The sequence below is a fragment of the Erigeron canadensis genome, chromosome 2, assembly GCF_010389155.1.
Source record: "Erigeron canadensis isolate Cc75 chromosome 2, C_canadensis_v1, whole genome shotgun sequence".
NCBI classification, from domain to species: Eukaryota; Viridiplantae; Streptophyta; class Magnoliopsida; order Asterales; family Asteraceae; genus Erigeron; species Erigeron canadensis.
The window spans coordinates 30,802,093-30,826,338 of NC_057762.1; the positions used below are offsets into that span (position 1 = coordinate 30,802,093).

General features: G+C 34.3%; 4 protein-coding genes across 5 annotated transcripts; 2 read left to right on the top strand and 2 right to left on the bottom strand.

The window, feature by feature from the left end:
• Positions 1 to 403: 403 nt before the first annotated feature.
• Positions 404 to 6,802, top strand: LOC122586783 (SWI/SNF complex subunit SWI3B). The gene is made up of 6 exons (XM_043758770.1): positions 404 to 685; positions 1,980 to 2,440; positions 3,851 to 4,222; positions 4,762 to 4,900; positions 5,917 to 6,044; positions 6,421 to 6,802. Exons 1-6 carry the CDS (start codon positions 430 to 432, stop codon positions 6,604 to 6,606), a joined length of 1,542 nt encoding a protein of 513 aa, XP_043614705.1. The 5' UTR covers positions 404 to 429; the 3' UTR covers positions 6,607 to 6,802.
• On the bottom strand, positions 6,769 to 10,461 carry LOC122586784 (psbP domain-containing protein 3, chloroplastic). 2 transcript variants are annotated; one of them, XM_043758771.1, is made up of 11 exons: positions 10,280 to 10,461; positions 10,111 to 10,177; positions 9,326 to 9,438; positions 9,153 to 9,218; positions 8,630 to 8,710; positions 8,473 to 8,555; positions 8,317 to 8,392; positions 7,853 to 7,971; positions 7,715 to 7,759; positions 7,098 to 7,168; positions 6,769 to 7,021 (listed from the first exon to the last, which is right to left on the bottom strand). In XM_043758771.1, the coding sequence occupies exons 1-10, from the start codon at positions 10,362 to 10,364 to the stop codon at positions 7,142 to 7,144; spliced, it is 762 nt and encodes a 253-aa protein (XP_043614706.1). In that variant the 5' UTR covers positions 10,365 to 10,461; the 3' UTR covers positions 6,769 to 7,021; positions 7,098 to 7,141. The 2 variants fall into 2 exon arrangements, with proteins under 2 accessions (XP_043614706.1, XP_043614707.1); XM_043758772.1 differs by lacking the exons at positions 10,111 to 10,177; positions 10,280 to 10,461 and adding an exon at positions 9,840 to 9,931.
• A 4,613-nt stretch (positions 10,462 to 15,074) lies between these two features.
• On the top strand, positions 15,075 to 20,675 carry LOC122589150 (increased DNA methylation 3). Its single transcript, XM_043761395.1, has 3 exons — positions 15,075 to 15,199; positions 16,955 to 17,128; positions 20,209 to 20,675. The coding sequence occupies exons 2-3, from the start codon at positions 16,960 to 16,962 to the stop codon at positions 20,496 to 20,498; spliced, it is 459 nt and encodes a 152-aa protein (XP_043617330.1). The 5' UTR covers positions 15,075 to 15,199; positions 16,955 to 16,959; the 3' UTR covers positions 20,499 to 20,675.
• A 376-nt stretch (positions 20,676 to 21,051) lies between these two features.
• Positions 21,052 to 23,090, bottom strand: LOC122586938 (cysteine protease XCP1-like). The gene is made up of 4 exons (XM_043758970.1): positions 22,610 to 23,090; positions 22,078 to 22,313; positions 21,850 to 21,990; positions 21,052 to 21,446 (listed from the first exon to the last, which is right to left on the bottom strand). Exons 1-4 carry the CDS (start codon positions 23,076 to 23,078, stop codon positions 21,231 to 21,233), a joined length of 1,062 nt encoding a protein of 353 aa, XP_043614905.1. The 5' UTR covers positions 23,079 to 23,090; the 3' UTR covers positions 21,052 to 21,230.
• Positions 23,091 to 24,246: the final 1,156 nt, after the last annotated feature.

The window sequence follows — 24,246 nt, forward strand, 5'->3', positions numbered from 1 at the left end:
ATTGCCGCAAATCTACTAGGATTTGAATCTCTCTTTCCACATTTGTAGGAGTAAATTATTAAAGGGGGTTTCTGAAAGTCCCGGATTTCATCCCAGACACAATTCAAGCTCTACATACTGCTCAATTGAATGTTACTGTGGTGTTAAAAAAATATAACTTAAGTTATATTATAAATTATATCTTAAATAGTTTATATTATTTTTTACCCCTGATCTTAGGCTAAATTTTTAAAAGGTCATATTACTTTCTTTTTTTTTTAAAATAAAGTTTTAGTAATTGTTTAAGCAAAGTATTTATTTTTATTAATTAATTATAAAATAATAAAGGGCAAATTAGACATTTTCACATTTTTTATAAAGTATAAAAAACCTATAAACATGTTTATTCCCATTCCAAGTTCCAACCCCCGGTCGACCGGAAAGTTTCTGATGGATACAAAAACAACAGCCTCCTCCTCCGGCAGCGGTGCTATGATGGACATCGACGATGAAAACCCTCAAAAACACTCAAAACCCATATCCGAATTACTTCTTACAACCCCTCCAATTGAAACCCCTCAAAAACAAACCCTAGTTCATCCTTCTCCAAACATTCCACCCCCTTCTATTTCCAAACCCCCAATTTCCATTTCCAATTCCGTACAACCTGATTCTGATCCTATTATTCATATTCCTAGTTATTCTAGTAAGCCCCATTCCCTCTCTGCTTTTTTTTTTTTTCTAAAAACAATTCTGTCTTTTTTTATTTTATTTTGAATTTGAATAAATAAATTAAATTAATTTGTTTGTTTGTTAGTATGTATTGTATATGGATAGCATAGTTAATGAGCTTATCGAATGGTTTTCGGGGTGCCTTTAGGGTTTACAAATGATGTTTTTGGATATGAATTTTTAAAGGTCTTGTTTTTTAGTGCTTGTTAGCCTTGAGTATGCAGCGGCAACGGATGGTTTTCCGACTTTGTTGTGTAGAGTGTGTCATGTGGCGCCTTAGCATGGAAATTGTTGGATTATAAATTTCTAATTTTTATTTTTCCAATTTAAGTGTTTGTGTTTGTGTTTCTGTTTTAGTTTTCCAGGATTTAATGTCTACTTCCGGAAGTAGATTAGTAAATTTCTGATTTTATCTTTGATTATCACACACAAAAAGCAAACGGCTTTCTTCAAGACTATTACGTTTCAAGTACTCCAAAGGGTAGAATTTGTCCTTTGATCAACCTGAAAATGTAATAATTACACATTCTCTAAAAAGAAGTTTTTTGTTTGTAGTGGACATTTAAAATGGAATGAGGGAGTAGTATAAATGTGTAGATTTTACTTAGTATTCTTAGTGGAGAGTATTGCGTTTAGGGTGCGCTAGACATCAAGTTTTGATTTTACTTGCTAGAAAGCCCAAAATATCGTCTTATTGTGTTTTTTTCCGGATGTTTTCTTGGGTATGTTTTCATCTCTTTGATCGTATGATACCATCATGTGAGCCGATATGTATGACCTACCAGAAAGATGACTAATTTCAAATTACTTGGCGGTTTATAGGATTTTGGTTGAGGTGGCAAGAGGGATGTATCACGAGGGTTGGGTGACATATCAGAATGGGTTCAAGTTGGAACATGTCATGTTTAGTACAGTCGGTTTGATTACCCACCCTAACTTCTTTTTAAATGACCAATATGTTAGTTACAATTACAAAGGTATACACTACTACAATAGTAACAGTACCAGTATTTATCTTTGAATAGAAAGATTTAGGAAGTTTTATGTATCAAAATAGACTTTGGGTAATTTTTTCAGCCGGTTCCTTTTCCAGCTATCATTTGTTTAAGATAAAATGCAACCCAAATCAATCTTTGCATTGGTATCTGTGTGGAAACTGCCCCCTCTTTTTATTGGATCATTGAGACATTTTCTGCTATATAATTTGTTGTACATACTATGAAGCTGCCTAATATATTTATTATACTAACCAGTGTTTTTTTCTTCAGAATGGTTCTCTTGGAACAACATTCATGAATGTGAGATACGAATTCTCCCAGAATTTTTTGATGGGAAGTCACCATCTAAAACCCCAAAGGTTTATAAATACTACAGGAACACAATTGTTAAAAAGTTTAGAGAAAGTATCAAAGAATCACCCCCATCTAAAGAAAACCCTACGCCAAAAATTACATTCACTGAGGCTCGGAAATCTATAATTGGAGATGTGGGGTCAGTACGGAAGGTTTTTGATTTCTTGGAGACATGGGGTTTGATCAATTACTTTGGTTCGCCTGTGACCAAGGCTCAGTTGAGATGGGAAGATAAAGAGAGTAAGAATGCTTCTGCATCTTCGCAGCAGAACAGTGATCCAGGAGGAGCTTCTGTTGGCGATGCTAGTGCTGCAAAGAAGAGATTTTGCAGTAGTTGCAATGCCCTTTGCACCATTTCCTGTTTTACCAACATTAAGGTATCTTAGTTATAAGATGATGTTTACTATATTAAGGTAAAACTGTTTGACTTCTAGGTATATTTTTCAGTTTGTATTGTTTGGATAAAGTGCTTTTGATTTTAATTATCTGCTCAAGTTTCGATAACTGATTATGTAAAAAGAATATTAAGATGAATTATTACCCTTCTATTCTATCCACCTTTTCATTATGAACTATTGAAAAGTTGAATTATTGTTGGAAGTATATGATAAGTAAAATTTTCACAATTAATAGTTCAGAACTTTTTTTTATTAATAATTGTATCTAAAATTTGAATACCGAGTATATAAAAATGTTCATTTTGCTCATTTATCTAGCAAGTCTTTGCTAATCAGAATTCAGCCATCCATAAGACATGCTATTTGTAGACTCGGGGCGGGTTTCTGGATGTCGGCTAAAACTAATTATTTCAATTTGAACCCCAGTAATCAGTTTTGGGTGTTCAGATGAATTGATTGTTAATATGATTAAGATAATCTATTTAGAAAATAGTCAAAATGTGGATAATTAGGTGAGTATTTGCTTGAAGAAAATATCACAGTTAAGATGAATGAAAGTACCTTACCATCCCTAGTTATAAGTAACTGATTTTTTAATCTCAGTTATCACTTTAAAAAATGCAAATCTAAGTACCCCTTAGTTGTATGTATTTGCATATGCATGCATGTACATACAATTGTCTTGTGATGCATTATTAGTATGAACTATAACCTTTTATCCAAACTAGTTTTGTAGGTGGAAGCCACCATCAAGGTGGCCTAGTGGTTAGATTTCCCCATTTCCCCAGTTAGGCTGGCATATATCTAAGTCAAAGGTTAGCCCTAGGTAACCTGAACTTGCAAATTCTCATCCATTAGTTGTGTAGGATACAATTAAAGCCTAACAATTTGATAAGATGTCATACAGTCAAGACTTTAGAGCATGAGTGGCATCCAAACTATATAAGTGGCAAATGGGTTATTCAGGGAAACTGGTCAAATTGGGTTAGATTAATTCTGTGACAGTTTCTTTATCTGTTTCTCAATATCATACTCAATGATCCAATATCTCTAATAAACTAGTTTAATATATGGTAATCATGTTTTTGCTTTTGAACTGGTTAACTCACTTCCTTGTTAGCTTAACTTTTGGCTTTACCAGCTTGATCCATAATCAATTAAAACATAACCTGAGTTGGCTCACCTGTAAGGCCATGATAACTGGAAAGGGTGCTATGGTCCCTCCACTTAAGTTGTTAGTTCTCTTAGGTACATCCAGAAGCTCATGATATATGTTCTGCTTTCTAATATTGGAACCTAGCCATTTAGGCAGTACTTGTTAATCTTTCCTTATGTACTGGCATGCTTGGCTTCCCAAAAGATTTTAACCACATGTTTTTTGCTCTACAGAAAGGCACAACATATTGTGCACGGTGCTATATTGGTTTTGAATATAATCCAGATTTTAAACGTGTGGAGATCATTGAAGAGGTAAACACAGATTGGACCGAGAAAGAAACTTTGCATCTTTTAGAAGCGGTTATGCATTATGGTGATGACTGGAAGAAGGTATCCGAGCATGTTGTTGGTAGAAGTGATAAAGAATGTGTCGACCGTTTTATCAAGCTTCCTTTTGGAGAGCAATATTTTGGGCCTCCTGATTCAGTGGATCCTGATAAAAAATCTCATAAAATTAAGAATCTGGTTGATAATGAATTAAATCCGAGCAAAAAGCTGCGTCCCACACCAATTGATGATGCAAGCAATCCCATTGTGGCTCAGGTAAAGATATCAAATTTTGTTCCTTTGATGCTTGCAAGTTCCAATGATATGTTTTGCTGTTAGAAAGGTGGTGTTTAAATGTGTATCTTGAAACTGATCATCTGATCATCAGTTTCTAATGTTTGGGTAAGCTACTTCTACGCATGAGGTATCTCGAGTTCTCAGCTCAAATAATGAGTTTGAATGTTTGATACCAATTCCAATAAAACTAATTATAAATGGAAGAATTTCTTTACTTTTTTTTTGAACGGCAATATGTTACTAGGAAGAATATTATTACTTATGTACCCTTGTTTTGAATTACCAACTCACTCAACATATTAAAATTGATTATTATAACTTCAAGCAACAGAAGTAGATCAAAGACTATCATATGCACCATGTTTTATTACAATCAATTATTTGATCCCGGGTTTTCATTATGTCAATCATCACTTTCCAAATGCATATTCTCTCTTATATGTGTTATGTGTATACCCTTTAGATTGTTGTACTAAATAAATTTACCCTTTAATTTGGCTTTTTGGACATTACTTTAGGCTGCTTTTCTCTCAACTTTGGTGGGAGTAGAGGTTGCGGAAAGAGCTGCTTCTGCAGCTGTAAAGGCTTTGACAGAAGTCAATAAACAAACGAGTATAGAAATTCGTGAATCTTCTATTGGTGATGCAAGAGATCATGGTAATTTTTTCTATGGTTTGCTGGCACCTTTTAGCACATAAAGTTCACTGCATCTATTTTTATAAGCTTAATGTTAAGCTTGAAGCCGGTAAACCTTTCTGATGCATTTACTTAATATAACTTGCGCATGTGTATCTATTTTCCTTGATCAAGTTGTGCAAAATATCTGTTGCCAATAAATCATTTTGAGACAAATAGAATGAAAAGTTACTCGCCACGTCTATGAAATCCCAACTTTGATATGTGGCTTTGATACGAACCCATCCCATAATAGGCTCGCATCATGCCATAAGCTAAGTGTAGAACTCACTCCCAAGAGCTAGCTTAAAGGAGGAGGGGACACCTAGGCTTATAAACCACCAACCAATCCCATACTTGGTCGATGTGGGATCATATCAATACCCCACCCTTTGAAGAGCCAACGTCCTCGTTGGTCATGGTTGGTACCCTTCTTCTTGGGTCCAAGCCACCACTCCATAGGCCACCACTCCGAGCATTGGAACCTCGAAAGGTAGGGACGTCTCTGATATCAATTGATACGAACCCATGCCATAAGCTAAGTGTAGAACTCACTCCCAAAAGCTAGCTCAAAGGAGGAGGGGACACCTAAGCTTATAAACCACCAACAAATCCCATACTGGCCAATGTGGGATCATATCAGGCTTATAGTTAAGAGAAGAGTTTATGAGGATCTATCAACCTTCAAAATAGTATTCACATACAGTAAACACCTAACTCAAGCAATCTACTTATATCATTAGTTATTATTTATGATGATTAGCATATTCATAGTTTTGAGATGGAAGCTTACCAAAGTGAGATATTTTACAACTTCATGGGATGAGAGGGGTTATATAATGTTGGTGGAGTATTTTATATTTGGTTCCATAAAAATTGCATGTTATCTGTGCACCATTTGTAGTATGGAGGAGCTATGTGCTTGGCACGGCATGTAGTCTTACCTATTAATCAATATTAGTCACAATCTTTAAATCATTATAATTTTGTTTGTGCAGATTCTGTAAGGGAAAATGGTAAGAGCGACCCAAGTTCATTGGAAGGAACTTATCTTGAGGCAAAGTTGCAGCTTGAGAAGGAAGAGCAGGAGTTGGAGAGGACTGTATCCGACCTTGCTGAAGTGAAGGTACTGTATTTCCATGTTTTACCTATGTGGTGTTTGTATTTGACTATCGAGTGATTATCTGATAACTATGACTTGAAGTCTCGGCATATATTTATTAGATTTGGGATAAACATATTTTGGTTTTGTTTATCTGATTATTTATCTATGGGTAGCATAAAATTACTTAATGATAACTAAAATGCAAACATCCAAAACACTATCTTCTACTGCCTGTTATTACTATTATTGTTTATCGATATTCAGTGTTCAGTATGACTTGGTAACTCTGAAAGTTCATATCCAAACAACCTCAGGCCCTCCTTGTGAACATCTTTTTCTTAACATTATTAATTTTAATTTTTAGTATTAAACTAATCTCTTGGTTTTGGACTGGTAGGCTAAGGATATCCATGACAAGATTGTTCGTTTCGAAGAGCTTGAGCTACAAATGGAGAGAGAATGGCAACAACTACAACAAATGCAACATTCGTTGTTTGTTGATCAGCTAACGCTTTTGTTTCACAAGAATGATAGAACCAGTTGGAAAGAAAATACTGAACAAACAGTCAAAGCTGGATCTTGATATCACTTGTAGAATAGTTCTTGATTAGGGTTTTGGAATCAAGCCATGTGCTTTAATTAGTATAGATGCAATCTACCGTATATTGAGATTATAGGAACTTGTACCTGGAAATGTTTACAAACTCGTAGTTTCAGATTGCATAAACTTTGTAGCCATTGTTCCTAAACTCAAAATATCAAATTTATTGTTATCATCACATGACAACTTTCAGTTGCTTTACTTCAACTGCTGGCTAATTACAATAATATTATTTTGGATTGGATATGTATGACCATTGCAAAAAAAAAAAAAAAAAAATTCTCTATCTTTACCGTATACAAAATTACAAAAAAGAAGGAAAGTTTTGAGTATGTTCTTGCATACACCAAACCCTTCTGGTGCCAATGCTGCTGATATATGTGAGCACTTTGAGGCCCTGCAATAAGAATTAAAGGCAATGAAATCAGCTGGTGCATATGTCAAGAAAATAGCTGGTTTGACAAGGTACTAACCTGGCTAGTAAATCTGCTTTGCCTGATGCTTCTGACTATACTTATCAGACTAATTTGAATGATGCAACTGCCTGAAAGTGAGAATGAAAGTTACCTAAGTTTCCAAAGCATATAACAAGATCTATATCCATCTATACACGTCTGTTTTGGCTTGCAAGGTAAAAAAAAGGGTAAATGGGGAGGACCCTAGCCCCAGTACCACAATTGGATACCAATCGACTCACCCCGTATGAGCCATATGATGCTGGTACAATACCTCCATCCTAGTCCCCACATGATTTAGGCACCCTGAAGGATTGAACCCGCTTCTTTAGAACTTCACATATGGGCCTAGGCTTCATTGGTAACGGGTACCTTAAATGAATTGTTTTTTGTGCCAAGCGGGGATCGAACTTGGGACCTTAAAGTCACCAAGTGCTACCCTAATCACTAGGCCAACTCCTTGTTGGTTGAACATGTCACTGAAGTTTCACAAATTTAAGACCAAAAAAATAACGTGTTTCTTGTATTTTGCACAAATTTTATGTTAAACTCAGAAATCATACGGGGTAAGATCTAAATAGTTGACTTCTAATAGAGTTTGTGGATGCAACAAACATATATCAATTTTAACACACCTTTTCAATCTGTGCACGATATTTTTCTGATTCGTTGTCCATGTACTGCAAAAATACGAAACCATGGTGCTCATATTTACATGAAGAACCAAAAGCAGACTAATTTATACATTAGTTTGTAAAATGTATGACACTAACCTGTCCTGTGAGAGTGTATAATCTATTGTACCATCCATTGTTAGCTATTCCCAGAACGGAGTACAAATGTCGTTCACTTTCCCCAGGATTCGTAAGTGTGTACTCTAAGTAGTACATACCTGGTCAGTAGTGCAAATTATATATCAGTAAAAGTTGTCTAGTTGTACACTCACTATCGACTTATATGACCTCTAGTCATGCAATCTTGCAAACCATCTTTTACAAAAACTGAAAAGAGTAAAGTAAACTAAACTTGATCATTTTAAGTTAAGGATATCGAGACTGTAGTTCGTAAGTTTGTAAAAAGGAATATGAGGGAAAATCATGTCATTTCAGCTCAAGTTGGCCAGAACAGGAACTTCACAGCCTTTATCGGATACAGATGAACTTTGCTGTCTTTCTGTTAGTATCACTTATGAGACACTGGATTTCTCTATGAAAAAGGTAAAGCAATATGGCAATACCTTTAGTGGATTTACTGTCGATGAGTTTAGCTGAAACACCAGGTGGTCGCTGCCAGCTTCTGTCCAATCCACTGACCTATTAAACAGGAATTCCTTATATTATTTCCCACTATTTCATAACCTGCATATTAATTATAACTCAAGTGTTTAACATACCAGGTTCTCTGCAAAAGCATCAACCTTGCCAAAAGATTCCAACTTTGTAAAGTCCGCACCAAGCCCCGTGATCACCAGGCTGACTGAAATATACTTTCGGAAACTTTGAGAATGATTTCCAAAATAATCTGATGATCAGTGAAAAAGTAATACGTACCATTTGAATTAGCTGCTTCTGAAGGATAGAATGCAGTAACAGACTTGAATCCGTTGCCTTCTCCTCCTCCTATTAGCCAATCTACAAGTTGAAAATACTTGTTAGAGTTATATCTTATTTATCATACTCTCTTCTGATGGCATCAGTAATATTAGCAAGAAAATGAATTTTTTTGGTACCTCGAAACCCAGATAATATAGGATTAAGTTCCTCTAAAGTTGTTATTAACTTCATAGGTGAAGTTGAGAGAATCTTGACCTTTGGATTAAAATCAAAGGTTAAGATTCAAAGTTGATATTTGAATCTTGACACTTGATTTTAATCCAAAGGTTAAAATCATCAACTTTACTATAAAGTTAATAATAACTTTAGAGGATCTCAATCCGATAATATAAGGATAAAAACTTTAATCTATACTTAATTTTTTTACTCTCAGACAGTAAGATCATGCACATGAAAGCGATAACAATAACGATGCAATCTCATAAATAAATAGAAAAACTTATCAATGCAACTTATTCACCTTGAGGAATGGTTATCTTGAACTTGTTCACATCATCCGTGTATATTCGATAACCCTCTGGAATAGCTAGCAAAACCATAAACATTTTCCAATAGTAAAAACAATAGAAAATGCAAAATCATAAATCCAAAGATCTTTACTTAATAGTCACTAACATACTCAACAGACTTTACCTTCTTCGGCAAATGCAAGTGGAACCATTGCAGGCACAAACAACGAGCCAAATACAGTGTTCAACAAGAGATCTCTTCTTTGAACTTTAAAAGATTGATCCTCGACTGTTAGGCTGAGTTCATACAAGATATAACCCACCAAAAATAACTAAATCAGTAATGCAACACATTTAATGTATATATATAGCTGAATGTAACATTTGGAAATTAGAAATTAGTATTCACAGGAGCATCTCAATTGTTTTTGGGGCCTAAAGTGAATTTATGAAATGAGGTCTTATCGATTAACAATATGCATCCTAACAGGGTCAAGCTAGGAAAATGATTGAGTCGGGTTCATACTCAAAACTCATCAAACTTGTATATGGAATTAGTGGATTCACAACCAAGATTAAACAAAATTTGCATTATATTTACACTATTGCCTGCTTGGATGTCACTGCTAGGTTCGAACTACTAACAAACTAACAAGCCTTTCTAAAAAAAAATAAGAAATAAAAAATACTAAAATTACCAAAACTTTAGGCTTGAGTGGGTTCAAATGACCCCATTGGAGCAACACTCCTGCATACTAATACTTGACTATACTGAAGCATAAACACGCTTTTCGCTTATTTGTTAACAATTCGCTTCAAAAGTTCAAAACAGACCCTTAAATATCGACTCGTATATCTTTTATGGTTCAAAAATCGGCTTCTATATGTATATATTGGCATAGAAATGGAGCTCAATTACCATTGAGACACCCGAAGAAATCAAGAAAATGAAATAGAGAGTGAAACTACCATAAATCTTGGTCTTGTTGACGGGTCTTGCAAAAGACAAGATTTTGATAGTGGGGTTTCTTGAATCCTGATGAAAGTAGAGGAAAAAGAATAATTATGGATATATTATACTGTACACAAAGTATATGAAGTCAGATAGATAATACATATATGTATGGAAAGTGTATACTTGTAAAGTGAGGGAAGAAAACATCAGGTGGAGAAGAAATGTGAGGACGAAGAGAGTGAGAATGGAGAGAAGAAAGGGGCGCCATGGTTACTTAATTGATGAGCTGAAATTGAATGACTAGTAATCCACCTCTAAAATCTTTTCATTTGATTTGGATATTGTCCTTGTACACTTGGTTTTACATGTTTTCCAGATGGCAATCTTTTTGTTATATAACCTTTTTTTTTTTTTTTTTTCATTTCTAAGCATGATATTTTTTAGTCGTAGCTTTGCTTCTCTATTGTTTTAATAAAATTTTTAAATCTCCTACATTTTATAAATAGTTACAACAAAATTATATTAGTAAATACCTAATTGTTTTTAATGAACTCAAAAATTATTAAAAAATAATTAACTTAAAAACTAATTTACACCCTAAATTTTTGTTTTACTAATTGACAATTTAAACTTTTATTTTTTAATATATTTTAACTTACATCATTCGATACTCACCAACAATAACGGTCGTCATCAACACTCATCCATAATTGCTTACATTATGATACCATTATCTCTACATTATATTCTATGACCGTAAATACTATTGTATATATTATATGGTAATTAACACAGTGGGATGTTCTTTTTTTACCATTAGTTCACCTGTTTTTCGGTGGTGTTTGAATTACAAAAGGAAAAAAAAAACCCGAACAGCTGAACTCATGACATACCAAAAAGTAGCCATAAAAAACCTCAAAACCCGGGACTCTTTATAACTACTTACAATTAAGCGGTGGATGGATCGCCTGATGAGCATATATATATATATATATATATATATAGCAATGCTGCTACGTGGATATCTAGTAAAAGTAATATTGTTACATATCTTACATCACTTTCACCATTAATACTGCTATAAAGTTGAGCAAAAATAGCCAACAGTTGTACTCTCATTTCGGTGAGAACCACTTGAGTTTGTTCAACAAGCTAGCTAAGCTAGAGAGAGTTATCATTCGGTAATTACTTACTTACAATCTTTCATTGTATATGTTCATGTTGTTTTAATCGGTTAATTTGGTATCATCTTTTATATATGTTTTTTTGTTCTCTGTTACATTATGACACATGTTTCTTTAAGAAATTTTGTTGTAAGCCTAAGTAGGCCCTTACTTTTGATAATGTGGGCATGTTTTATTGTTGTGTTAAAAAAAATTATGGGGAATTTGGTTTTTATAGAATATAATGCAGCAATAAAAATTCATTTGCTAAGCATGAGATCGGTAAAATAAGTATTTGGTTAATATATGTATTATGTTTACTCAATTTTTAGAAATTTCTTTTGTGTAATTAAATTTGATCTTAATTGGCACAAATCCTAATTAACTGTGATTCTTTTGGAGAACTTTTTATTTTGTTGTTGAAATTTAACATTTGTATATGCTGCTTGATCTATTGATGATAGAAGTAAAGATATAGGCATTTTAATATCGATTTATGGAAGTTCTCGGGTTACAAAAGATTAAAATGGGTAAAGGTAGCGCTTTTGTATGATTTAGAAGGATTGATTTGAGTAGAAGGTGTTGCAGTTAAGTATTGATTAGAAGATTTTGATCATTTAGATGTATGAAATAATAGAAAGGCGGGGATATATTACGAAAGCCCTTGTACGTACCGAGTATTAAGGATGATCGTCTATTAGCTACAAATGGATCACATATAAATTTATTCCATATGACGTATTTCCTTTTAGGAAACGGTTTTATGTTGTACTTGCAGTACAAAATCTCGACCAACGGTAATATGTTGTTCTTGTAGTAGGAAACATCGTAGCTAGACACAATTTAACGGTTTCTAAGGTGTGACGTATGCCCTTTTTACCGATCCTGGTTGTGACAAGCTATGCAAGAGTACGTAGTACCAACCCTGATGTTGTAGTTCTAGATGGTCCATGTATGGTATAAATCCTTTCGCTGTGAATTGCCTTTTTAGGAACAACCGGAGTGTCGTCAACCAATGTGTATATTTATACAAAATTTATTTTACGTCCTATAAACGTTACATTTATGTAGATTGAATGCAATGGCTATTAATTAAGGTGTGACGTATGCCCCTGTTTACTGATTGTACGTCGCTAGTCAGAGTACGTAGGCTAATTTTTACGTCAGCTATTAGAGTTAAACTACCAGAATTTTCTTTTTCGTGCTCAATTATTGCCTATCTGCATCCTTTTGCAATGTATGATAAGAAAATTATCATCACAGAGATTTGTGATACTTAGAAAATCATATTGGGAGGATATACCAAGTGATCTGAGGAAAAAAATGTTGTTTGTTGATTTTAATTATGTAACCGAATGAAATATGGTTTATTAAGACTCTTAAAGCACGAGTCTAAGGGGTGTAAAAGGTAGAAAAAAAAATCTTGAATTCAATATAGAAACATTTCATTGATTTACACTAGATTCGATTACTATCATACTATCATGATGAAATGTAAAAAAGTGCACCCCATAAGATAGTTCGATGAAACTTGTTTGTATGTTTTGTCACCATGAAATTAGATGTGCGATTCACATGCCATTAGCAGCACCATAAAAATAACATGTCGTAAGATATGATTTATTTGATGTCCAATTTCACACTTACAATCATCTTCTCTTGACGTGTATGGTCTCTTTTTTAATCCTTTTATAGCTTAGTCTGAGATGGAACGTGGGTTACAAGATATCCAAGTGGATCTGCTTTGTCCTGTCCCAACACCTCGAGTAACATACTATGGAGCTGCAGCAAATGCCAGAGGACGCCGAATTGCCAAGATAGTTGAGTTTCTTGCTAGTGAGCGTTACTACTTAGCAGTAGTCAAGGTTCCTAAGATTCAGAGTTTTGATGGTAAGTCTCATTTTTGTCTAAAAATAAGGAAATAAAAATGGTTTTATAAATAGAAACTTTATAAGTTTGTGAATACAAAAATGCAGTCAACTAATGGATGATTTTTATGACTGGATCAGATAGAATCAACTTGACTATCGACAGCACAAACAAGGCAAAACTTGAAGGAAAAATTGATCTAGCGGAGAGGCGCACAGGTGTGCCACGTGGAAGGGAAACGTGGGGTATGTCTTTCTATTTTCCTGGACCCGTTGACTGGTGGACCGCTTTCGTTTTATTTACCTCAGAAACAAAGATGGAGATCTCTGTAATGAAAACAAGACCTGTTGCTGAACTAGCAACTACTACTGCAGCGGATGTGGCTGCTTTACTAGATATTTGCCTACCTTCCCCGTCTGCATCCCCAACGGCTGTGGCTGGTCCAGCTGTAGCTAGCTCCTCATCCACCGGGTCTGGTTCCACCGAGGCCAATCAAGAAGGTGCCAACCCACCTTTCCCTGAACTCGATGATATGGTCTCCGAGTGGTTTGCATAGTTAGATGGCTACAATACAATGGAAATCTTAAACTTCTTTAGTATGATGATATCAGGGTTAATAATAAATAATAACATCTTATAATACATTGTTGATTTTGATATTAAATCATAGCCCTTTGTATATAATTTCAGCATCACAATTTCATCCCTTCATCTACATGCGTTCATTTATATGAAACTATTACAAAATCACAACACGCAAAACTTTTTTAGAATGGTATACTCTTGTGACAACAATATTTCTTTTAAACAAACAATGTAAGTGGACAATGATAGACTAAAATTTCATAGTAGAAGTAATACATAATTGGTAGTTAGAATATATAAAGTTAACATATACTCTTTAACAAAAGTTATGTATCTCCGGCGTTTTCAAGCAAGTAATCGCTAGTATCATTGAATCCATAGTTGAACTCCAAGTCGATCTTGTATATCCAAACAACGAGTCAACACACTGCACTCACGCACAATCAACCGTATTTGCTACGTTATTTGGTTATCAATTTTTGCGCTTCCGCTCTAAGTTTAATGGTCATTGTAAAAATAAACGTAATAAGACTTGTTACTATTTATTTTTTCTAAAAAGACTTTTTTTTAATATATTAAAAAAATATATCTAAGTGGTCATGAAGGCTCACCTATAATGGATATGGACTTGTAAAACGAGTCAATTTTTGAGATTAGTTTTATTAAGATAGTATTAGTTTCCATATTAGTTAGTTTACACATTATTAGTTTCCATGTATTAGGTTAATAGACTCTATAAATACAACTTATTGTAATCCTCATTAATCACAATCAAATACAATAACCTATAAGGTTTCTCACAAAATGAGTACGAGTTACAGAAAGATTAATATTACTTTCTTAATAATATTTGTATTTTTTTATAGTCCTTTTCCTTTATCTACCAATAAACTAAAACAGGATTGAGATGTTCTTAATACAACACGTGGCATAATCCTTGATCGACTCGTGTCTTTTTAATTTATTTATTTTATTGAATTAGCCTTTTTAATTGTATATAGATTCAATTTTCTTATTAGACTTAGAATTAAACTCTAACTTTTTGCTTATTAATACAAAAGTCATTATAACCTTTTTAATTGTCTCTTTTTTTTCCCTCTCAATTCTTCATCTCCTATTACTTAAATTACTTATAATAAATTATTTTTGAGTTTATGATCCGAATCACCAGGTTATATATCTTTATCCACTATGCTTACAAGTTCTGATTTTGACGTGATTTTAAAAATTTTAGGTAAATCCAAAACTATAACTAAACATATATTATATTTATCATATATTTATTATAATTTAGATTCGATCATCGATTTACTTTAACTACATTTAATTTCGTATTTAGAAATCGACATATTCAAAATTGTTTATGATACAATTCACCTTGTTATCAAACTCAAAACCCCACGTAAAAAAAAGTCAAAAACATCATCTCCCTCGCTTTACAAAATTCAGAAAAAGCTTTTCACGGCAACATACGAAGAGAAAAAGGGTAACAATTTCGGACTTTTATTTTTCCAATTTTATTTCTGTATGTATAATTTCTTTATATTTTACTACACTAATAATTCATTACTTTATTTATAATACAAATTCGATTTTCATTGATTTAATTAATAATTAGTTTAATAAATCAATCCATCCCTCAAATCGCAAATACTTAGGTATGATCTCAGAGCTGATTTATCGGGATAATTAGTAGCTTTGATCTGTTGTTTGTTTAATTATTTGTAGTTTGAAAATTTTGATTATCTGTTTTGTTTTTTTTTTTTAAATGTGAGATTTAATTCTGTTAGATACACATGCGTTATATTTTTGGTATTTGTGTTGTAGGATTTTTTTAAAATTTATTTTTTGGTTACTGTTACTGATTGTTTTTCATTTTTAATAAAAAAAAGTATTTCAAATTAGACTGCAAATAATAGTTACTGTTAAGAATTAGGTTCAGTAAAACTGGATTTTAATTATTTTTTTTGATGAAATTTTAATTTACTAAAAAATGGATAAGTGCATTGAATTGTTTTCGGCTTGTAACGTTTTGCTGTTGTATGTATCGAACTCTCGGCTAATTGTTTTTTTTTTTTTTTTTAATGTATTGTGAACTGATGTGGCAAGTTATATGGCTTCGACGCCAGCAAAATTACCGGTTACTTTGTAATTAGTTAACTGAATACCTACAATAGCGTAATTGAAAGTTTAATATGTGCAATAGGAAATATGGAAGTTGAATACATACAATATCAAAACATGACAACTCTTATACGTTTTTATGCACTTAACCCTACTAAAATAGATAAATGGTGTTATTTGCTGTAATCATATAATTTGTAGCTCAAGATAAGTACTTTTTATGTGTCATTGTGTGTGTGTGTGTGTTTTTAATTTTTTTTTTGTGTTATGACATACTCGATAATAGGAAACGTTACTCTAGTTCTGTTAAAGGTAATATCTGAAATAACGCGTTAGTAGGATGCATTTAAGAAAGTAGTTGTTTGTTAGTTTTTTCAGAATATATGAGGAATGTATATCTGAGAGAATAAGGACCTCTAAAAGCGGTGATTTTGAATATTAGGTCGCCAAATTTTATGGATTATTACCTTTTTAGGTGTTGGATTATGCTGTTAATTTGGATAGGCTGTAGATTATGTATATCGTCGTGAAGAAGATACCTAAATTGTTTGAGAAAATTATTTCCCGATGTGATATGGGTTTGTGACGCTCCGAAATTTGGTGGAATTTTATTCAGCGCTAATGTGTGCTGACTTCTGTGCAGTTATATGAATCTGAATAAATTGATGATGAAGTGTAGGAGACAAGAGTGAAATGGGATGACTTAATAGGTTTTGGGATCACTGTATGTGACAATATGTTATACACAATATAATGCAGAATAAAGACTCTTATGTAGACCAAGTTAGCGAACAAAACAGACAATTCGAACCCCTGAATTATGTTAATTGTAAATACTTGATCGGCTTAAGATATTATGAATTCCAAATTAAATTGGACGAACTACTATGGATACTACATTATGGAGCTACAAAGCATTCGGATTCCTTAAGTAAATAAATCTTCTAGAAGCTTTACTAAAATAAAAAACTCCTAGAAGCTTTGCTTACTTCATGCATGTATGAGTTATGAGTTATGACTATGCGCGCCTGCAACATGCATTCATGCGTGCATTAAATAATTCCCTCCTTGGACTATTATTGCCGTTCTAATAAATTTGCATTTGCTAATTTCCTAGGAAGTATGAGTGAAGCACCTGTAACGAAGCCGATGGAGTCAAAAAGGACATTGAATTTGAGTGGTACGGCTAAGGATGTGAAAAGCGCGCCACCACTTGGCCTGTTTGATGTAGGTGAAAGTCAGCGCGCTTACATATTTCGGGTGTCCCTGCCTGGTGTCCGTTTACCTCAATGTGAGCTCTCAGTTACACTATGATAATATGACAATCACCTCTGTAGTTCTGTTATAGTTTCTTTTTCTTCTATATTTGGGTTGCCAATATGAGATTGTATGTATAAACCTTGATGAATTCTGCTTCAAGAGCACCTAAACTAATATAACTTGGAGTTCTATTATATTATTTTGGCAATCAACATGTGGTCCAGTTAAAACAATTATATGGAACAAACGGATTAGGAAGCTCTTGTTTACGTTAAAACTTAGGAGAAGATTTGATAGATCGCCTATAGTTCAAGTCTAGATCTAAGTAGTCAAGGACATAAATTTCGGTGTTTCGGTCACGGACTGGTATACGAAATATCGCTTTTTTCGGTGGTATTTCGGTAATTCTAATAGTATATATATATATATATTTATATATATACATAAATAAGAGTAAAAGATAAAACCTGGAAATGCTGAAACAGAATTTACCGAAATTTCGGAAATTTCGGTGGTATTTCGGTCAAAACCACCGAAAATTTTGGAAACGATATCAAAACCGAAATTCAATACCGAAATTATGTCCCACCACCGAAAACCGGTATACCACCGAAATTTCACCGAAATTGATAACATAGGTCTAGATCTTTGCTCTTTGAAGATGAAGAAAGAGGGTTGTTTTTTGAATAAATAGTGACGAGTGGAGAAAAACTTAGGAGGATCTTAGAATATTCCATCACTACTACGCACACGCTACATACACACCGGCAATACATAAAGATGAGAAAACCATCGGATCCACTCTACTCTGATCAAATATATCATCTTTTTTATCTCATTGGATTGTCACCAACTGATTGGTCCCCTGTTTGGGTTGAAAGTTTTTAATAGTTGCTGCATTGGGAACTTTTTGATAAGTGGGTCGCAGTTGTGGAGTTTTAGTTTTTGAAATCTTTCTGGTTTAGTGAAAGCTTTCATTTTATTTTTTACATAAGTAGAATAGATATCCGGACAATTGACAATATGTTTGATTTGTGGATGGCTTCTTGAATAATTATATACCCATTCACACCATATGCTGATGGGGTCCTGAACAGTTATCTTTATCAAAGATTTGTGTAAAATATCTAAAGAACATGAGAATTGCTATGGAGATCAGCATAAAGCTTAAGCTATTGTGCAGTGCACTTCTGTTTAGTTTTACTTAGCTCAGTAAAATTGGATAATGGTGTAATAAGATTAACAAGATGTAAGTTATATTGAAAAGAAAAACTTAACTTTCTCTTTCTATTGAAAGACATGGTTTTTAGCTACTCTATTTTCCCCTTCTAAACAGTGTTCTTTCAGAGCACTATATCTTCTTTCAATAGCTTATTGACGCTCACGATCTTGAGTAATGCATTTCTCTGACTAGGAATGAAAAATTATCACATATTCACATCCATAGAATATATAATTATTAGATACTGTATAGTTAAGAAAGGCAAATGTTAACTTGAATTAATATAAAATGGAAAGTTTAAAAAGAAGTTGCCAAGTTTAAAGAACAAAATAATTTGCATGCTTTTAATGTTTCTTAAACTATGAGTATAGATTTTGTTCAAATGATAGGATTGCTGGAGCCTGGAAGTATGGGGAGGAATAATCATATGACCACCTTTATGTTTTAGAAACTTCTAAATTTATTGGATCTTAAATTAAGCTACTGAAGGAAATGAAAAAGGTTGAAGAAAAGTGGGTTGGGTGGAATTGAATTGTTTTTTGCAACTGATGAGACCCGGCTTATCTGACTGATTTTTTAGCAACAATCATAAATGACCTATTCTCATCAGTATAGCTGGTAATGCTTTAGGGTTGCCAAGCATTCTAGGAGGGTCCAAAATGCTTTACACACGATAGAAAAAATAGTTACGGCACTTTAGGTGACCTAGGAGAACAGATAACCAATGAGTTTCTTGTATAGTCATTGCCAATAGGCTAATCATATTCCTATATCTGTTTTTATGATATTATTAGAACATAGAGAAAAGTGGACATGTGCAGAGTATTTTAGGTAAATATGTTGTCAATGAACAACCTGTTTAAAGTCTGTATGAATTGGGTGACATGTTCTGTCTTTGCTTATGAGATTCAATCATAGATCTTGAAATGTAAGGGTGGAAGCTTCTAATACACTACAGCTCACCTGGAATATCTTGGTCAATAGTTGCATCAATGTGCGAGCTTGAGAACTTTTATTATTGACATTTAAGGTTAACATTTTAAATAAGGTGGTACGAAGAGTTAAATGAGCTAATTTAGCGAGTGTTGTCATACCAGAACTGATCAGTCTCTTATGTTTAAGGTGTCTAAACTCAATGGTTATATCCCATGGGTTTGATATGGCACGGAACTTACCGCCCCCCAAACAAGCGTCTCACACAGAATTGATAACTTCTCGGACGATTAACCCGGTTACCAGTTCTGTTAGCCGATTAGCAAGTGGTACTCGAGGAACATTTTGAAAGCCATTGGGGTCCAAGTTTTTGCCATTGTTTGGCTATTAGTAGAGCTGCCGACATGAGTTGGTGGGGCAATGTGTCAAATCAGGTTTAGGTTGAAACGGGTCATTTATTGCTGCATATTGAAACAGGGCTGTTAATTTACAGCTGACTGACTTCACAAACATTTGTTTGTCAGCTTTTAATTTACTTGTGATAGTTAATCTGATATTATGATGACAAAAACAATATCAGAAATAATATTTTATTTCTTGAATGAATGAATTGTTGAATGAGGTAGTATGCGTTCAAGTTAGACTGGGGAGACTCTCAGTCTGTTTGACCTATTTGACTTTGAGGTAGCTTTTTCAGTTTGACCTATCTGAGTTGTTTGACATATCACAATCTAAATCATCCCATACATTTTCATTTGTAACCCCCATTTTCGTATTCTTCTTTTTGGGAAATTACAGCCAGTTTCTAGCTTTAACATTATCATCCACTGAATGCCATCTCTTTACATGGAATACATCTGAAGTTTCTTAATCTGTTCGAATCTTGTTATAATCTTTTGAATATACAAAAGTATAAAATCAACAATTAAAAGAATTTATTTAATATGTCATGGCAGGTAATGTAAAGCTTGATGTGCGTAATGATGGGAGGGTGGAAATTGAAGGGATTGTCCAAGACAGTGAATTTGTCAACAGTCATGACAGTAACAAATACAGGCCCAGGGTCCAACAACTGGCCCCACTTGGAAACTTCAACATTTCATTCAACTTACCTGGACGGGTTGATCCAAGGTTGGTCTCGCCCACTTTCAGGAACACCGGCATACTTGAAGTTGTCATAATGAAACACACCATGACTGCCAATCAACCTGATAATTCGGGTACCCCAGTCCCTGCTTCTATTTAGTTTGGTTTGTACTATTTTCATCGGGTTCAAATTTCAGTCAACCATGTATTAAACAGCCAAATGTTAGCTGTAGGTGCAGTTGTATGTTGTTGATGCTTATGATTATGCCCGCCATGGCTGTGTTGTAACTTAATCCATCATTAAATCTATGTGTAGGGGTACAAGCTTACATGGGTTTATCTTTTGTAGTTCCATACTTTGATATTGTGGTAGAAACTAGGACTGAACGAGAGGAGTTGACTAGTTGAGCACTTGAGCTTAAATCAAAAACCTTAAGCTAGTCTTGAACTTAACTTGATAGTTTGATGGCCCGATTTAAACTTGATTTTAATGCTAGAATAGATTAAAAGCATTGATCAGACACGATGCTCAATTAAGCAAGCTTGACTTGAACAACTCGAATTGCGAGTTCAGTTTGACTATACTCTAATTAGAGCTCACATTACTATATACAAACCCAGCATATTAGCAGCCTTAGATTAGTGCATATTGCCACTTAGCTTGCAAAGCCTGGTTATAGTTTGAGTTGAATCAAAAGCATGAGCCTGGCTTGCTATATGTACTTAAAAGAAATAGTTGACTTTTTTGCAACCAGGACTTATGATTATAGTGGATCTAAGTCATCCAGAAGGTATACAAAAACATTGGTACATGAATTCAAAAGTACAGAAGAATATAGAAACATTACAAATAGCTGTTGAAGCTAGGACCATATAGAAGATTTAGGAACATTCACTTTTGTTTTGTAGGGTAAGAAGCCATCATGTACATACCACACATTCCTTGGGACTTCCCTGTCTTCCTCTTCATCCTTATGTACCCTTTCTCTCCCCATTTTGGTCCCCAAGAGTTCCTCACTGTGACATAATCCAGGCCCTTGGTTGTTCCATATCCAACGGCTGCCACTCCATGATCCAACTCGGTCCCACAGTGCCCGTCAAACACACCCTAGTCAACATTCCCATGTTTATAGTTAGAATTTGCAAGATTATATAAAAGACGTTGGTTTGACTGGTTTCTGTTGGACGTTGCATTTTCAACTCATTTTTGTTGATGTGCGTATGTTTTATGTCTAACAGAGTAACAGGTCAAGAAAGTTGGAAATTCACCGAACTGTATCTTTGATACAAAATATCTTTTAGATCCTTTATGAGTATTGAAATTGAAATGCTTTATTTATTTAATCATATTTAAGACCCTGATTTTTGTGATAAATAAAGTGTTCTGGCGTTTCAGGGTAAATCCCAACCCATACAAAAAAGTGCATTTCTTGATTGAAACACATTTTGACATGTTATTTGGCCCGCCCATTTTGCCACCTCTAGTATATAGCTATTCTCGGTAGCCTTACCCCACTGTAGAACTGGAAATCGCGACCAGATGCTTCAATGGCAATGCTAATCGGCTGGTTTGCAAGTGCCTTTAAAAAGCTATCTTCGTTGTTCTGGGGAACATCGTGATATCCACTTATTGTCACCTTTTCGGATACATCCTGTAATATTACAAAATTGGTTATTATCAGAATCCTGATATACGTATGAGATCTTATACTTTCAGATATTTAAGTTAAAAAGTATACCTTCTTGTCATCACATGTGCCTTCACTCATGATATAAGGATACTCTTCTTCTTTATGAAGCCCCCCACTCTTCATAATGTAAGCAAATGCGTAATCCATGAGGCCTCCATTGCAGCCATTATTGAAGCTTGTGTCACAATCGATCAATTCCTGTTCTGACAACTCAGTTAAATTCCCCGTCACGATTTGGTTTATACCTTCCACTGCAGCCACCGTTGAGAATGCCCAACAACTACCTGTATGCAGATTTTGAAACTTCAGTCAGTAGGAGGTGTGCAGTTATCACTCATTTCAAAACTTGCCGATGACAGGCTGCATCAAGTCATATTTTTGTCCATTTTTTAAGTTTTAGGATCAAATTATAGATTTTGGTTAAATACTATTTGACCCATCCTGCAGTTAGTCGTTTAGCTAAGTTAAACTCAACCGAGGTCGAGCCATATAATATAAGTAAATGGGTCAAAATTCAAAAACAAGTTTCTAAGAGAGACAAACTTTCCATTGCATACGGAGTTTTATTATTTATGCTTACCACATTGGCCTTGGTTCTTGACTGGTGCAACAGCTCCTTTCTTTCTCCAATCCACCGACCTGGGCAAATCAACGAAATCTCTATAACTAAATTCTTGAATGGATTCTTCTTTCCTCTCAGGTAAGTCACCCTTGAGTCCCAAGAACTTGCTCCTGAACTCTTCATGGCTCATATCAGCAAACTCGTTAAGCCCAAGCCAATAGTTGCTAACTTTCTTATTAGTCTCGTCGATATGCTTCAGGTTGTCCAAGAAGATCTCGAACCTATGTAGTTTTTCATCTAGACTCTCATAGAATTTACTGTGTTTAGCAATCCATGATTCAAAAAGGTGGACGACCTTATGAATGGAGGTCAAATCCTCTGGTGCGTATCCTAGGATCGAAAACTCATGGGCTAAAGCCGAACAGGCCAAAACCGACACAAGTGCAATGAAGAGTGATGTATTTTTGGAAAAACTGAGGAATGCCATGTTTATGATTGATTATGTTTATGTTGTGGGAGATATGAATGGACGAAGTGTTTATATAAAGGGTTTGATTGGTACTAAAACATGATGTTTGTTGCTTTGAAGTTAAGATGTTTGAATTTATATTATAAAGTATGTAACTTTAAAGTCTGGTTCTTTTTGGCAATCTTTTGATCCAAGTATGTTTCCTTGAGAATACTTGAAGCATGATATTGTGTTTGGAATAGAAAACTACAAATAAACATGAACCCAATAATCATTACAGGTTACAACAATAAAAAACATATACACAAAAGACATTGAGTTATCCTTTTAGTTCACTATAAGAATTCTTATACGAAGTCAATATAGCAAATATCATCTGAAATGACAATTGTGTATCTTTTCTTTTTATGGTCAAGCAAAAACAAACACAATCACTTAATTAAAAGACGATATGTCAAGTTTCAACCAGTGGTTTTTCAAATTATGGATATCGCGCGGGTTGTGTTAAAATGAGGAATGTGTCTCCAATTTATGATTATGATCATCTGGATGGTTCAGCTCCTTTTGTTTGAACTTGAAATGGAAACAGAGTTGGCATATTTTTGTCCGAATTGCAAAACTCGGATATTTTTTTCACATGACAGTAACTAGGACTGTCTGGACTGAGGCATGCTTCGGCATTTTTTTTTTACATAGAATGCCCCTAGAACGCCCTGGAACGCACGCTACATAGCCCCGGGGGTGTCCTGGAGAGAGAAAAGGCTCATAGCGTTACAAAAGGGACGCGTTCAATTATGCTTCATTTGTGGGGTCTCCGACAACTTTTCCATATTATTATATTAATGTTTATTTAATTAAAGATATAAAGTATAAAAAAAAATGGTATTTGCCTGGGAACCACTTAGTCCCATAGAGAATATTTCTCTCAAGCTAGCAACCCCAGCAATGCTGTCTGGCGATGAGACTCCAAATTTTTGTAAGGAGGCGGGTGGCCACTGCGCCATTAAGCGAATAGTGGGTGGGCTTTCAATGGAAGTCTCACTTCAACAAAATTAAAATGGGCGTCCCTTAATGACTGGACTGCCACATATCGTGAGATACCTTTAAGAGGGGCTTTCAATTAATGTCTTACCCCGGATGGTGTAACCTTTATTTTGTCAAACAAATTAAGATGATACATCTGCTT

Bases quoted from the DNA above. Each gene is read 5' to 3' on its own strand.
- LOC122586783 (XM_043758770.1), top strand. From the start codon at position 430: ATGGATACAAAAACAACAGCCTCCTCCTCCGGCAGCGGTGCTATGATG. The intron at 4,901-5,916 runs GTAATTTTTTCT...TTGTTTGTGCAG, and splicing joins TGGTGATGCAAGAGATCATG to ATTCTGTAAGGGAAAATGGT. The intron at 6,045-6,420 runs GTACTGTATTTC...TTGGACTGGTAG, and splicing joins CCGACCTTGCTGAAGTGAAG to GCTAAGGATATCCATGACAA.
- LOC122586784 (XM_043758771.1), bottom strand. From the start codon at position 10,364: ATGGCGCCCCTTTCTTCTCTCCATTCTCACTCTCTTCGTCCTCACATT. The intron at 9,439-10,110 runs GTAGTTTCACTC...GTATGAACTCAG, and splicing joins CAACAAGACCAAGATTTATG to CCTAACAGTCGAGGATCAAT. The intron at 8,711-9,152 runs GTGAATAAGTTG...TTCAACTTGTAG, and splicing joins CAAGATAACCATTCCTCAAG to ATTGGCTAATAGGAGGAGGA.
- LOC122589150 (XM_043761395.1), top strand. From the start codon at position 16,960: ATGAGTGAAGCACCTGTAACGAAGCCGATGGAGTCAAAAAGGACATTG. The intron at 17,129-20,208 runs GTGAGCTCTCAG...ATGTCATGGCAG, and splicing joins TGGTGTCCGTTTACCTCAAT to GTAATGTAAAGCTTGATGTG.
- LOC122586938 (XM_043758970.1), bottom strand. From the start codon at position 23,078: ATGGCATTCCTCAGTTTTTCCAAAAATACATCACTCTTCATTGCACTT. The intron at 22,314-22,609 runs GTAAGCATAAAT...ATCTGCATACAG, and splicing joins CAAGAACCAAGGCCAATGTG to GTAGTTGTTGGGCATTCTCA. The intron at 21,991-22,077 runs GTATACTTTTTA...GTAATATTACAG, and splicing joins GCACATGTGATGACAAGAAG to GATGTATCCGAAAAGGTGAC.